Source organism: Protopterus annectens, chromosome 10.part0 (assembly GCF_019279795.1).
Source record: "Protopterus annectens isolate FY-2018-M chromosome 10.part0, PAN1.0, whole genome shotgun sequence".
NCBI classification, from domain to species: Eukaryota; Metazoa; Chordata; order Ceratodontiformes; family Protopteridae; genus Protopterus; species Protopterus annectens.
In genome coordinates, this window is record NC_056744.1 from 689,853,697 (window position 1) to 689,867,778 (window position 14,082).

Here is a 14,082-nt window from a genome sequence, read left to right on the forward strand (position 1 = left end):
TGGGGTCAGATAGCAGAACCCAGTCTAGAATGGACTGGCGTTTGGTTGCCTTGTCAATTCTAGTGAGGGTAGATATAATTTGGGTGAATCCATGAAGGTTAATGTGGGTGGAGTAATTGTGACTGATAGTCTGACCAGTTAATGTTAAAGTCACCTAATAGTACGTTCTCTTGTAAAAGGGAGGTTGTCATCCAGTTTAGCAGGTTTTCCATTATAGTAATATTATTGCCTGGTGGAATATAGCCACCTGCAATAATTATGTGTTTGTTGGCGTTTAGTTTTAACTTGGTAAGAATTAGCTCTACATATTTGATTTCCTGTGAATTACAACCAATTTGTTCTAAACTGAGATGATTTTTGGAATAATAATGCTACTCCACCACCCTTTTTCCCTAACCTATCTGTACGTATGATACTGTAACCAGGGGCAGTGATCTCATTATTGTGGTGTTCTGGTTTAAGCCACGTTTCAGTTAGGACCGTATTTTCCACTGACCTGTGGAAAATACGGCCCAGACCGCAGAATCCTTTATAAACGCATTCTATGAACACCTTCAGGAATGCATGGATCATGCGATCCCAAATAAAACCAAGACCCAATCCTCCAAAAGCAGACGTCCTGTCTGGTGGACCCCAGCCATAAACAAACTATACAATAGAAGGAGGAAGCTACTAAATGATAGAGCAAAATCCCAAAAAGGGAAGGCATCACTGATCAGTATTAGCAAAAAACTACGGACACTCATAAAATTGTCTAAGGCCAGCTTCGAGAGAAAAATTGCACAGGACACTAAGGATAATCACAAGGCTTTCTTTAGTTATGTTAGGAACCTGGGTGGTAATTCCCAGATATGCTCAGAATTAGTCCAAAATGACAAAAAGTACACTGAACCCACAGATATTGCCAACATCCTAGCGGACAGGTTCAGCGCAAACTCCCCCCCATCCCCACCAAAAGGGCAAATATCTATCCCAGCAGAGTGCTGCCCCCCTGACATCTCAGATGCTCAGGTAAGAGCTGCCCTCTCCAAAGCAAACACAGCATCAATGGGACCAGACTGTGTCCCGGGCTGCATCCTACATGAACTCCAGGAAGAGCTAAACCCAAACATAAAACTACTGTTCAGTCTCAGCCTTACTACAGGATATGTGCCCAAAGAGTGGCGTACAGCAACAGTGGTCCCTCTCCATAAAGGTGGTGCCTCAAAGGATCCTGGAAACTATCGCCCCATAAGCCTGACTAGCTTGGTCTGCAAAGCTATGGAAAGGATCATCATGGACCTCATAAATAAAGATATTGGGGACCTACAGACACTGGATCCTACCCAGTTCGGCTTTGTTAAGGGCAGATCCTGCCTCTTAAACCTGGTTGATTTCTTTGAAACAGTCACCAAGGCCATTGACGAGGGGAAGGTGGTCCACACAGCCTACCTGGACCTCGCAAAAGCCTTCGATACAATACCCCACTTGGGCATTATAGATAAGCTCACTAGCTTAAATATAAACCCCTATGTCACTAGATGGATTGCAAACTGGCTCAAGGACAGAACCCACATGGTTAGAATCTGGAGCCATGTCAGACTCCAAACCAGTTACAAGTGGTGTCCCACAAGGCTCAGTCCTGGGACCTCTCTTGTTCGGTATATATTTCTCGGCGGTACAGGCCAACATGGAAGGACTGTGGCTGACCAAGTTCGCAGATGACTGCAAACTGGGCGCCATAATCGACTCTCCAGCCGACACAAGCATCCTCCAAAAGGGCCTCATAGAAATAGACAACTGGTGCCAGAGCCATGGCCTCAAGCTAAATGCCAAAAAGTGTATAGTCATCCCCTTTGGCAAAAACAAAGTGCCCACAAATTACCACATAGGTGGTAATCCATTAAGTACAGAAGTAGTAATTAGGGACCTGGGGACCCAAGTTGATAGCAATCTCTCATTTGACAACCACGTAGCCAAAGTGGTTAGAAAAACATTTTATATAGCCCACCTAATCATGAAGAGATTCACATCTAGATCAGGGGAGGTCATCGTGCCTCTTTACTCATCCCTCATCAGGCCCATAATTGAGTACAATGCCCCTTTTGGGATGTACCTTACCAGACACCTGCAGCAACTGGAAAGACCCCAAAAGTACCTCACCAAGAGGATCAAAGGGCTCAAACAGATGCCATATGCTGTCCGATTAAAGAAACTCCAGCTCTACTCAGTGGCATACCGCCTGTTCAGAGGCAATCTGTGCCTGACGTATAAAGCCATGTCCAACCCGGAATTAATGGACATGCAGTACCTCAGAAAATCCAAATCCCATCGAGCTACACACTCGAGAGACTTGAACCTCAGCACTGAAATAAATAGGATATGCTGGAGGGATAGATTCATAACCCAGAGGCTCCCTTCACTCTGGAATAAAATCCCAGTCCAGGTTAGGCAGAATCCCTCATTGACTCTCTTCAAGAGGAATCTTGATGAGTGGATGGGAGATCGTAGGTTTACCCTGGGTATCACTTCTGTGTCACTGTTAGACAGAGGCACAGTATACTAACCTCGAAAAAGGGCATAGCAAAATAAATTTAAAATGGGAGGCGAAAGCCAAACACATTCTGGCTAGGCTTATAAATGCCCTAGGGCAGATAGCCTAGTATGAACCTATGAACCTATGACAGTGATATCTGGTTTATATACTACTAAGAGGGCATGAAGGTCCTGAGTTTTGTTAAGTATGCTTCTTACATTTAAGTTTAACAGGAGGAGAGATGAGGTAGGTCTTACATATAGAGGATTTGGCTGACTTAAGTTTGAGTTGGTTGTAGTATTGGTTCCTGGATTAGGGTGCAGCATGTCTTCACAGCAAGTGAGTTGTTGGAGAAGGTATATGTAGAGTTTAGATAGTTTGTGGATTATTTTGATTTGTTTTTTGGGAATGTGGGTTAGTTTTGCTTGCTGGCTTACTATACAAGTAAGAAAAAGTTTTGGAGAGGAAAGGTCACATGGTGACATGGGGAAGTTTTGTAGTTTTATTACATTGGCTAAGGATCTGGTCTGACCTGGTGGTGAGGTATTGATATACAGTTTTGTGTGGCAGGTGGAGAAGATGGACAGAGTGTATAGAGAAATTATAGTTACTAGGTATAGCAAGGCCATTAGAAGTTGTATTTTGGGTGGGAAGGACATGTTCTATTGTACTTGAAGAAGTGGGAGTCATTAGTAGAAAGCTGTTAGGCTGTAATTATTAGGTGATATGAGGGAGTGCAGTATACAGGTTGTGGTGATGTAGATTGTTATGGGGTAATATAGGTGTGAAGTGATTGGGTGACTGGGAGGGAGAGCTGATTGGAGGGTGTGGTTAGTAACTATAAGTGTAAGTGATATGGGGGTGGGTGAGAATGGGGGTAGGGTAAGGGAGAGAAGTGAATGGAGCGGGGTAGCACCACCCTGAAGGTGAAGCAGTTGTAGAGAGAAAAACAATCAGTGAGGAGGTAAGGGAAACAACACAGGATATTTATGCAGTTTTGTTAGATGGTTTTCATGTTTCTGCACAAAATCTATGGAGAGGGATAGATCAGTTGTTAAGCTGGGATGGTCTGGGGTAATGCGTGGAGAGACTGTGGTAGGGAGAAGGGAGGCTATGGGCCAGAGGTAAAAAAGAGAGAGTCTGTGTGGGTGAAAGAAGTAGGCGTGAGGAACAAGCTTCAAAGTATGTGGAGGTTAGAGTAGATAATCCTCTAAGAGACAAGAGAGAAATACGGAAATAGCTACCAGAGTGAGTGGTTAGGTATAAGGCTAGGTGTGAGGCAAGATATGAGGATGAGTAGGTTGGATAGGTCTGAAAAGGCTTGGGAGAGCAGGGGTAGTGGGGTGGGGGAGCAGAGAGAGGTGTGGTAGCTGACCAGGGCAGTAATATTTAAAAGGCACAAAAGAGGATAGGATTTGCAGGCGTAACTGTGGATACAACAATGTACATTATTCAGTAACTGCACTGTTGCTGGAGAGGAACACCCAACAATGGAATGATACTCTTACAAGAGAGAGTGGGTAGTCTTCAGGCTGGTTAGGGATAGACAATGATTATTTTCTTTTCATATAAGGTGCCAGGGACCTGTAAAACAAAAGCAGAGAAACAAGATAAGGATGAGGTAGATACTACAGGTGGAAATGACAAAAGTGTTACTATAGAATGAGAATAGGAGGGAGTAATGCTTACAAAAGGAGTACTGTGGGGATAGACAGGTGAAAGAGGGTAGCAGGGTACTACAGGCCTATGAAGGTGGCCGGATGCTAGTGACTCAAGAGAGATTAGTGAAGTGAGCAATTAGTATAGAGTGAATGGCAGGACTTATAAAAATACATCTAGTGTTACAGTGAAGATATAAGGAGGGAAACCTGCTGTAACAAATAATTCAACTTCACAGTCTCAAACAGCCTGCCATCGAGGATGTTGAAATTTAACCTCTGCTGGGCACAGTTTGTAAAAGGTAAAAAAGCCTAAAAAAGCCTCTGGCCTGGCAACGCTAAACTTTTAAAGCAGACAGCTCATGCTATGCTCTTAAATTAAAATGTAATCGGTGAAATGTCTTAAAACAAGTTTTGTGCATATCTTGTATTCAGGCTTCTGCTTTTCACATTAAAGTATTCAAGATTTTTTGTTAAGAAAAAAATAAGTTATGTACTCACTATAACATTCCATCTGAGTTGTTCTTCATTTGTCTTCAACCTGTGAGTTCCTGGATCCGACTCAGCCGCATATCCAGCATCTGATCAGAGCTCAAAGCTCCTCCCCTACCTATAATGCCCATGTCTCCTTCCTCCTTTCAGATCGAGTTTGCTGCCCAACTAACTTCCTCACCCGACCCAACACTATCACAAACCAGATATCTGCATAAGCAAAAAGGAAAGAGAGTAAGAGGCATGCAGGAGGAGACCAAATCCTCTACTCGTCAAATCACCACGCAGTCTATGCAAAGCAGGGGGAAGAAGGGAAGGACGGCAGAAGACAAATGAAGAACAACTCAGATGGAACATTATGGTGAGTACATAACTTCTTTATCTGAAGTCTTCATTTGGTCTTCAACCTGAGGGACAGAGTCCCCAGCTACTAAACACCTGGGAGGCCCTCATGGAAGGATGTCGCGGAGCACTGCAGAGACAAAGGATGCCCTATTCCTAGATATGATGTCCAACTTGTAATGCAAAATGAAGATATGAGATGAAGCCCACGTGGCCGCAGAGCAGATATCTAATGAAACTCTGGACCAAAAGGCTGCTGAAGTAGCCATAGATCTGGTGGAATGTGCCTTCACATGACCTGGTGGGGATAACCCCCTAACACAGTATGCTAGAATAATACAATGGGAAATCCAATGGGCGATGGTGATCTTAGATATTGGTTTCCCCAAAAAGGGTTTAGAATAGAAAATGAAAACCTGGTTAGACTTGCGAAAGGATTTAATCCTGTGCAGGTAAAACCTAACTGCCTGAGCACATCCAACAAGTGCAATTTATATTCTCCCTTGTTTTGAAAGTTATGTAAAAAGACCGGGAGATTAACCACCTGATTAATATTGGACTCTGAAGCTACCTTAGGAAGAAAGGATGAGTTAGTACGCAAGGATACCCTGTCCTTATTAAAGATCAAATAAGGAGGCTTGACAGAAAATGCTTGAAGCTCCGAGACCCTCTTAGCAGAAGTAATAACAACCAGGAAGGCCATCTTCCAGGATAGAACCTGCAGATCCACAGAGGCTGCAGGCTCAAAAGGGGACGAAACAAGAGCTTGCAAAACTAATGTAAGATCTCATGGCGGCATAGGGTCCTTCACTGGGGGCCGAAGAAGAAAGATGCCTTTTAAGAAGGCTTTGCGAAGCTTCGAGGATGCTAAAGAAGCCATATTATCACAGATATGGAAATTAGAAATCGCTGCAAGTTGGACCTTGACTGTAGAAGAACTGGCACCTTGCTGAAATATCCCTGCCAAAAATTCCAACACCGCTGAGACCAAGGCAGTGAAGGGATCTAGGACATGCTGCAAGGCCCAAATTGAAAAACGTTTCCATTTGCTGGATTACACCTTTCTGGTGGAAGACTTATTAGCGGTCACCAGGATCCTTTTGACAGGTGAGGATAAGCCGGGAGTCCTGACTATCATGAGAACTGGAGCAGGCAAGCAGTGAGCTGAGCTTCATATTGCCCATATCTGGATGGGGAATCCCTGACAGATGAGTAATAACATAAGAAACTCGATCCAATGTCCATAGTGGAGCCACCAAATGAGACCACAGAAAGGGGAACCAGATTTGAAAAGGCCAGATTGGGGCAATGATGATAACTAAGCTCCCCAGCCTGTGAGCTTTCTAAAGGAATTTGGAATCAAGGGCGGAGGAGGATAAGCATACAGGAGACCGGGGGGGGGGGCCAAGCATGAATCAGAGTGGCTCTGGGGGCTTCCTCCGGTGGGGGGTTTAGAGCAAAGAACTCACTGCATTTTGCATTGGAAGGAGAGGCAAAGAGATCACAGCAAGGCTGATCCAACTTGAGAAAGATCTGTTTCGCTACTGAAGGATTTAGAGACCACTTGTAAGGCATCAAAACAGACCTGCTGAGCCTGTCCGCTAGAATGTTGGACCTCCCCAGAATGCGCGTTGCCACCAGAAAACGGCCAGTGGAGATTGCCCACTCTGACACTCTCATGGCTTCGTGACATAGAAGGCAAGACTTGGTTACCCCCTGTTTGATGATGTACCGGACCACAAACATATTGTCTGTCTGGATAGCAATAGTCACTGGGGGAAGATTGGCATGGAGAGCCTGCAATGCTAGAAGAACCGCCCTCATATCCAGGACAGTGACATGCAATCTGGTCTCATAGGAGGCCACATGTCTTGGACTGTCATTCCCAAGCAGTGCCACCCCCCCCCCCCCAGTAGGGAGGCGTCCATATTCACTGTGGTCAGGGGGGAGATGCAACCCCGGGGCCAGATCAGGGGAATTAATCCACCACAGAAGAGAGTCTCTGCACATCCAAAAGATTCGAACAGGATGAGATAACAGGAGATCTAACATGGACCACTGGACTGCGAGGGTCCATTGAAGAACCCAGATATAAAAGTGTGCCATCGGCAAGAGATTGATCGTGGCCGCCATGGATCCAATGCCCTTAATACCATTTCCACTGTTAGTAACTGAGCTTGGAGAATGCAAATGACATTTAGCTTCAGACACTGAATCCTGTCGAAGGTAAGGAAGACTTGGGTTTGAATTGCGTCCAATCGAGCGCCAATGAAATCTAACACTTGAAAAGGGGCCAAAGACGACGAGATTAATGATAATAATGCCCAACCGCTGGGCTAAGAGAATAAGGAAATCCCTCACTTGATTGAGCTGATGCCTGAAGGGGGTAATAAGGAGACAATCATCCAGGTAGGGGAAGACCTGTATGCCCTGGAGTCACAGGTGAGCCGCTACCACTGCTATCACTTTGATGAACACCCTGGGGGCGGTGGTGAGACCAAAGGGGAGTGCTCTGAACTGATAATGATTGGCCCCCAGCTGAAAGTGGAGGAACATCCGAGAGCATCTGTCCATTTTGATATGGTAGTAAGCATACTGGAGGTCGATTGAGCACATCCAATCATTCTTCTGCAGGAAGGGCAGGATAGGCAGAAGGGTGACCATCCAGAATTCTGTCTTGGCCATAGACAGGTTCAAGGTGGAAAGATCCAGAATGGTTAAGTCCCCCTGTCGTCTTTGGCATCAAGACGAACCTGGAATAAATGCCTAACCGGACGGAGGGATGGGTTGGATGACTCGCTTTTCTAGCAGCCTTGCAATCTCCAGTGCTGCATCTGGGTGGATGGCGTGACATGAAAAAGGGGACTGAATAGCCTCTGGATATAATCTGCAACACCCAACGATCTTCCGTGATGGACGCCCATGCTATTAGGTGTCGAGATAGGTGACCCCCGACTGCTTCCAGAGACGAGCAGCCGGGCAACTGTTCAGAGTTGCTGTGCGCGTCTCTCCGAGAAAGGCTCATGAGACCCTTGACTCCTCGGACCTCCTCTGCCTCTAGGGCGGCATCTATCAAATCCCCCTCTGCCCCTGGGGGAATGAGAGTCCTGAGTGTCCTGGGAATAGTTCTGAGATTTTTGGAAGCACATCTTCTTGGCCCCCCCCACTGATTCCTCGAGAAGGTTCGTTGAGGGGTTGAAAAGCGGATCCTGACGGCAGACAGAGTCTTCCTGTCCTTCTCACTCTGGACTAAGGTGTCACATACTGGCTTCCTAAAAAGGGAGGAACCATCATACGGGGCATTTGTAAAGGATGCCTTGATGGGTTCCGAGAAGGCACAAAGCTGGAGCCAGGCATGGTGGCTGATGGCAACGCCTGTACCGGCAGCTCTGACAGTGCTCTCGGTAGCATGGAAAAGAGATGCATAGAAGTGTTAGCAATGGAAGTCAGGGTGGCCATTCGAGAAAACACTTTCTTGTCCTCTGCCAACATGGACCCAGGGGTAGACTCAGCAACCTCGTTGACCAGATGTTGCTGTAGCCTAATCATGTGTGCCATATAATTCAACACCCACACAGAGAGGGTCGCTGAAGCGTATACCAGCTTCCCAAAATGGTCCATCGTCCTAGACTCTTGGTCAGGAGGGTGGGCCGTGGAGCTTTCCTGGGTGAGCTCCTTCTTAGTGACAGCTGCCACCACCATAGCATCAAACTGGGGATCCTTTAGTCCAACAGGTCCTGTCTGAAGGTGGATTCAAAACCTTACCAAGGGTGTTTGGGAATGGGCTCCACCATGTCCAGTTCCTTCCACGCCCGAGATATGATAAAATCCACTAAAGGATCTGCAGGAGGGGACACCCAGGAAGTAGAGGTCCTGCGCCAAATGCCTCAAGGAACACTGATTTATCAGAGTTAGTTTTTTATGCAGACCACCCCCCACACTGGTGTTGGATTTCCATAATATCTCCAAAGGAGACATCCTTGGGGGGGTGACCAGGGGGAACCTTCCCCTTCCTCCAAATTGGTGTCTTCCATGAGGGACTCCGGAGGGGAGTCCAAGTGCCTCCTTTTGCATGTATGTTTATGGGGGATCTCCACAGCTGGTCTCTCTGTGGAGGACTCGCTAATGTCTCGCTGCTCCCATGAGGGAGCACCCTGGGGCAAAGAGGCAGCAGGCTGCCCTTGAGATGGTAGAATGGACAGGTCCATGCCAGAAACAGAGGGGGCCAGGACGGACACCCAATATGAGATCATCAAGGGTCTCAATGGGATCGAGAGGACCCTCTCCACCACACTGAAAGCCGAAGGGGAACGGGTCTCCTGAGAAGGTTGGAGCCATAACCTTCTGACCCGACAGGGGAGTCGGAGCCAAACCTCTAGGCGCCGAGATCTCAAAGGGAAGGCTCTGCTCTGAAAGGCTTGGAGCCAATGCCATCCCCTTGGATCTGGCGCAGAGGCTACAGCTCAGAGAGCTAGATGGATCTGAGCTAGTCGGATCCGATCTGCTCAAGGCTATAATCTGGCATCGAGGTACAGGGTACCATCGGAGCCGACCCCTCGATGAGTTTCCTCGGATCCAAGGGCTATGAAACTGGTGGTCAGATCGGAGAATGAACAACAGGTATGTACACTGATTGCATGCCCCTGGCTCCAGAGGGAGAGGGAGCAGGCAGGACTCCCAAATGAATCTGGGAGCGGATAACTTCCACATCATCCTATCCATCTCTGCCTTGGAAAAACTGCGGGTGGGGCGAGACGAGGGGACCATCGACACTGGCCCTCAGGGGTGGTGAGAAGCCTGCACCAGTGAACAGGTCCAAAGCTCCTCCGGCTCTGGACACAACAGAGGGGAATGGAGCCAGGGAGACTGTGCTCAGAGCTGACCTAACTTTAATTGGAGGGTACGCCAAAGCCGAGCGATCTGGGGATCACTTTCTTGCCCTGTCCTTGGACTTGGCAGATTTGTCTGACTTGTCTCCATCCCCGGACTTCTTAGCAGTGATTTGAGTCCAAGAGGCCAGGGCGGAGACCGAAGGAGAAGCCGGGGCAGAAGAGGCCTGTGCCCCGATAGTTGGAGGGGGAAGTAAGCCCCTTAAAATTAGCTTGTTTTTCCTGTCCATCAGTGCCCGGGGATTAAATCCAGCACAGATGGAACAGGTGGTGTCCAGATGGGCTGCCCCAAGACATTCAACGCACAGAGTGTGGCCATCAGCTGGGGAGAGCTTGTGGCCACACTTCATGCATTTTCTGAAGCTTGGTTTACATGCATTGGACATACTCGTAACCTAAGGCCTAACATGCACTCTTACACATAAAAAAGATAGAAAGAGGTGTTTTTTTCACGAGGGGAGGTAGAAAAGATAGAGAAGTGGATAATAAGAGAAAAAGGGAGGAAAATAACAGATATAAAGACACTTACCCAAACTTTAACAGGAGAAAGCACACATCGCAAGGCTGACAATAGTGCAGCAAACGAGATCTGAAGGAAAGAAGGAGAGAGGGACATTATGGGTAGGGGAAGAGCTTTGAGCTAAGATCAGATGCTGGATATGTGGCTGAGTCGGATCCGTGCTGGATCCGGAAACCCACAGGTTGAAGACCAAATGAAGAAGACAACTTCAGATCAATTTTTACGATTCAAATTTAAAAAAGTAAAACAGCAATAAAAAATTCACAGACACTAATAAAGCAATCCCGGTTTCATGGGCAGCTAGCAAAGTATCACAAAAAAAAATCATCTCCATTAATAGTGACTTTATAGTGTGATGTAACTTTTTTTTAAGCATTACCTTTCTTTCTTTCTTATGAGACTTACCTCAGTGGCTTCTATATCACATGTACCAAACAATTCACTGTTGCAAAGCAATGCAGTACTGTGATGCAGTCAGGAAAGTACAAAATGCAAGACTAACCAATCCATGTGAACAAGCCAGTACACATTATAATGTCTTGAAATACAATCAAACAAATCAACATAAATGAAAGCCACATTAATACACATCTATAAATACTCCAATTTACATCTAGTACATATCTCTCTCTTACTTGAAGAGACATACTGCTTTACCCAGGAGTTCAGAGTAAATATTTCGACCTGCTCTTTAGCATCTTTCAATGGTCAATGAAAAAACACCTAAAATGATGGAGATGGTTGTAAGCAGATGTTCAGAACATGGCCTGAGAAATAACTGCACAAAATTAGGAATAATACAACCTTCATCAGACACTTTAAAAAATGAAAGAAGCAAAAACTGATAAGTGAAGATGCATCCCTAATTATGTACAGGTCACTGAAGGAAAGCAACAGGATAGTAATGGCAGTACTCATAGCCTCGTAATGTCAAGAATACTGAAACTGGAAATATTATGAGATGGAGACGTAGCAGATAAATCAACATAAAAAAGCAGGTTTTGTAATATTAAATGGAAAAAGCGAAGTTAAAAAGAAAGTTCTGGGGTGACAATTTATGACTGAATTTTCCCTCCCGCACAGTAAAACATAGTCTGCTTGAAAAGAAACAGTTGGCACAATAACAAATCAATTACTGCTTTTCAAGGCACCCTAGAGTCAACAAAAGACGTACTTCACGTACTGGCAATATAACAATGGTCTATAGAAATGCTGAAAACCAGTTTTATGGATTATTAGGCTACATAATGGTCCACTTATTTCTGTAAATAACATTATGACAAGACAGAGAGAAATGAGAAAAAGTAAAACTGCTAGAAAAAATATTTTCATGATGTGGTATAAACATAAAGCAACTTACTTTCTGTTATACTTTAAGGCATTTAAATCTCTGTTATGGCAACAATGCACACAAAGTACAATTCATTTTAAAAAGGAGAAGTGGAAGAAAATGTACATATAAATGTCTTATTTTTTTACAGAAGTATTTCTTGGAAATACTTACGAAAAGATCCATCAGTACTGAGTTCCTCGCTAATAAGCAAACAGGTAATCTGCGAGTACAGTGAAGGGTTGCGTTGATTATATGGACTTATGATCATCCCAACAAACTGAGCACCACCTCGAGAGAAATAAGTCTGTAAAACATGAACAAATGAAAAGTCAATCAAGTGTAAAAGTACAGATGTGTACACTTACCATAAATGTAGATGTTCAAGTGTATTCACTGTTGCTGTCATTACATTTGGGTAATCTGCTTGTAGGTTGCCCCCAGTTGGCCTGATTAACAAAGTCTTTGGTCCTGCGTCGGTTGCTGTCCCTTCTTCCATGACATCAGGTCAGCAGGGGTATAAAACATGCAGCCGATGCCAGTACATCAGTTTTTCTTGCCCCAGATGTGAGGTGCCCCCCCTAAAGGGGAGCAAATAAACATAAAAACACAAAGGTTTACCTCCAACAAAAAGCAAATACACCAAAAAGGCTTTTAAGCATAGTAAAGGAAAGTAGAGGTATAGCCAGAAGAAGTTAAGGGGCTGGAGGGAGGGTAATCAGGACTGCAACAGTGAATGCACTCGAACATCTACATTTATGGTAAGTGTACACAACTGTACTATGTTCTTCGTGTTTCACTGTTGCAGTCATTACATTTGGGTAGATTCCCAAACCTATGGTTGAGAGGAGGAGTTTATATAGCATTAGGGCCAGCTATAAGGCCCTGCAAGACAGCAGTGGCAAAGCTACCTCTGGATTTAGAGAAAATTGGCAAATAATAATGCTTGGTGAAAGTATGTACAGAACTCCAGGTAGCAGCTTCTAGAAGTCCCTGGTAGGAACACCTCTGAGAAAGGCTGCAGAGGTAGATGCAGCCATGGTGGAGTGAGATCTGATCCCCTGGGGGATAGGTTTTCCATGGTGCTTATAGCAGAAATGAATGCAATGGCTTATGCATTTAGAAAATTTTTTTTGAAATAGCCTTCCCCTCTGCCCCTGCTGCAAATGCTACCAGCAGTTGTTCAGATTTTCTTCGAGGTTTAGTCCTGTCCAAGTAGAATCTAAGTTATCTGTGCACATCCAAGGAATGCAGAATCTGTTCCCCTTTGTTCTGTGGAATGGGAAAGAAGGTTGGCAAATGGATGGAATGATTAAGACCCACACTGGATACCACCTTGGGCACAAAGGATGGACTGGTCCTGAGTGACACCCTGTCTGCATGAAAGATGATGAAAGGTGACACTGCCATAAGGGCCTGTAATTCAGATATACTTCTAGCTGAAGTGATTGCTAAAAGGAAAGCTGTTTTCCAAGAAAGAAATTTTAAGTCTGCAGTAGCAGCTGGCTCGAAATGAGGTATAGTGAGTTTCTCCAATACAAAGCTAAGGTCCCAGGGCAGGGGTAGGAGCTCTCCTGGGCGGTCTCAAATTTTTGGCCCCTCTGAGGTACTGCTTGAGCAGAGGATGAGAGAAGAGGGGTGGGTTCTGTGTTATAATGAGCTGAAATGGCTGAGGCGTGGATATTAATGGAGGAAAAAGGCAGGCCCTTGTGAAGCATCTCAGTTAAGTATTACAAAATCTGAGGAAAATGGGGCTCTGCTGTGCTCATCCCTTGAGTTTGGTTCCAGTCACAGAATATTTTCCATTTTTCAGCATAAGATTTTATAGTACTAGATCTCCTTGCCTCTAAGATGACATCCATCACAGGTTTGCTGAGGGATGATAAGGGTGAGTTTAAGTAATTAGCCAGGCTGCAAGGTTCAATGTTGGAAGCTGAGGGTGCAGAATCTGCTTCTCCAGCTGAGACAGCAGGAAAGGGGTCTGAGGCAGGTGCCATGGAGGTAACTGCAACACACTGCGCAGGAGGGGGTACCAGTGTTGGCGCGGCCAGTTTGGAGCAACCAAAATCATCCTTGGTTTGTCCTGTTTGACTTTTAGTAGAACTTTGGAGAGCAGAGGCAGCAAGGGGAAGGCATAGGCTGATAGGTTTTTCCAGCTGAAGGACCGAGCATCCACTTTCCAGGCTTGTTTGTGGGGAGTCCTTGTGCAAAACTTGTCCAATTGGTAATTCTGGGTGGAGGCAAATAGGTCTGTCCTCCCCCATTCACTTGTCAACATGCTGAAAATCCTTGGTTCCAGTTTCCACTCGTATGGGTCCATGAGGTTTTGCTTAGTC

At 45.5% G+C, this 14,082-nt stretch overlaps 1 protein-coding gene across 2 annotated transcripts in view; it reads right to left on the minus strand.

The window, feature by feature from the left end:
- The window catches only part of LOC122813282 (deubiquitinase MYSM1-like), a 260,734-nt gene that overhangs the window by 87,414 nt on the left and 159,238 nt on the right, over nt 1–14,082 (minus strand). For both annotated transcript variants that reach the window (XM_044085525.1, XM_044085524.1), the window contains exon 2: nt 11,921–12,053. In XM_044085525.1, coding sequence (XP_043941460.1) covers nt 11,921–12,053 — 133 coding nt within the window. The remainder of the gene's footprint in view (nt 1–11,920; nt 12,054–14,082) is intronic.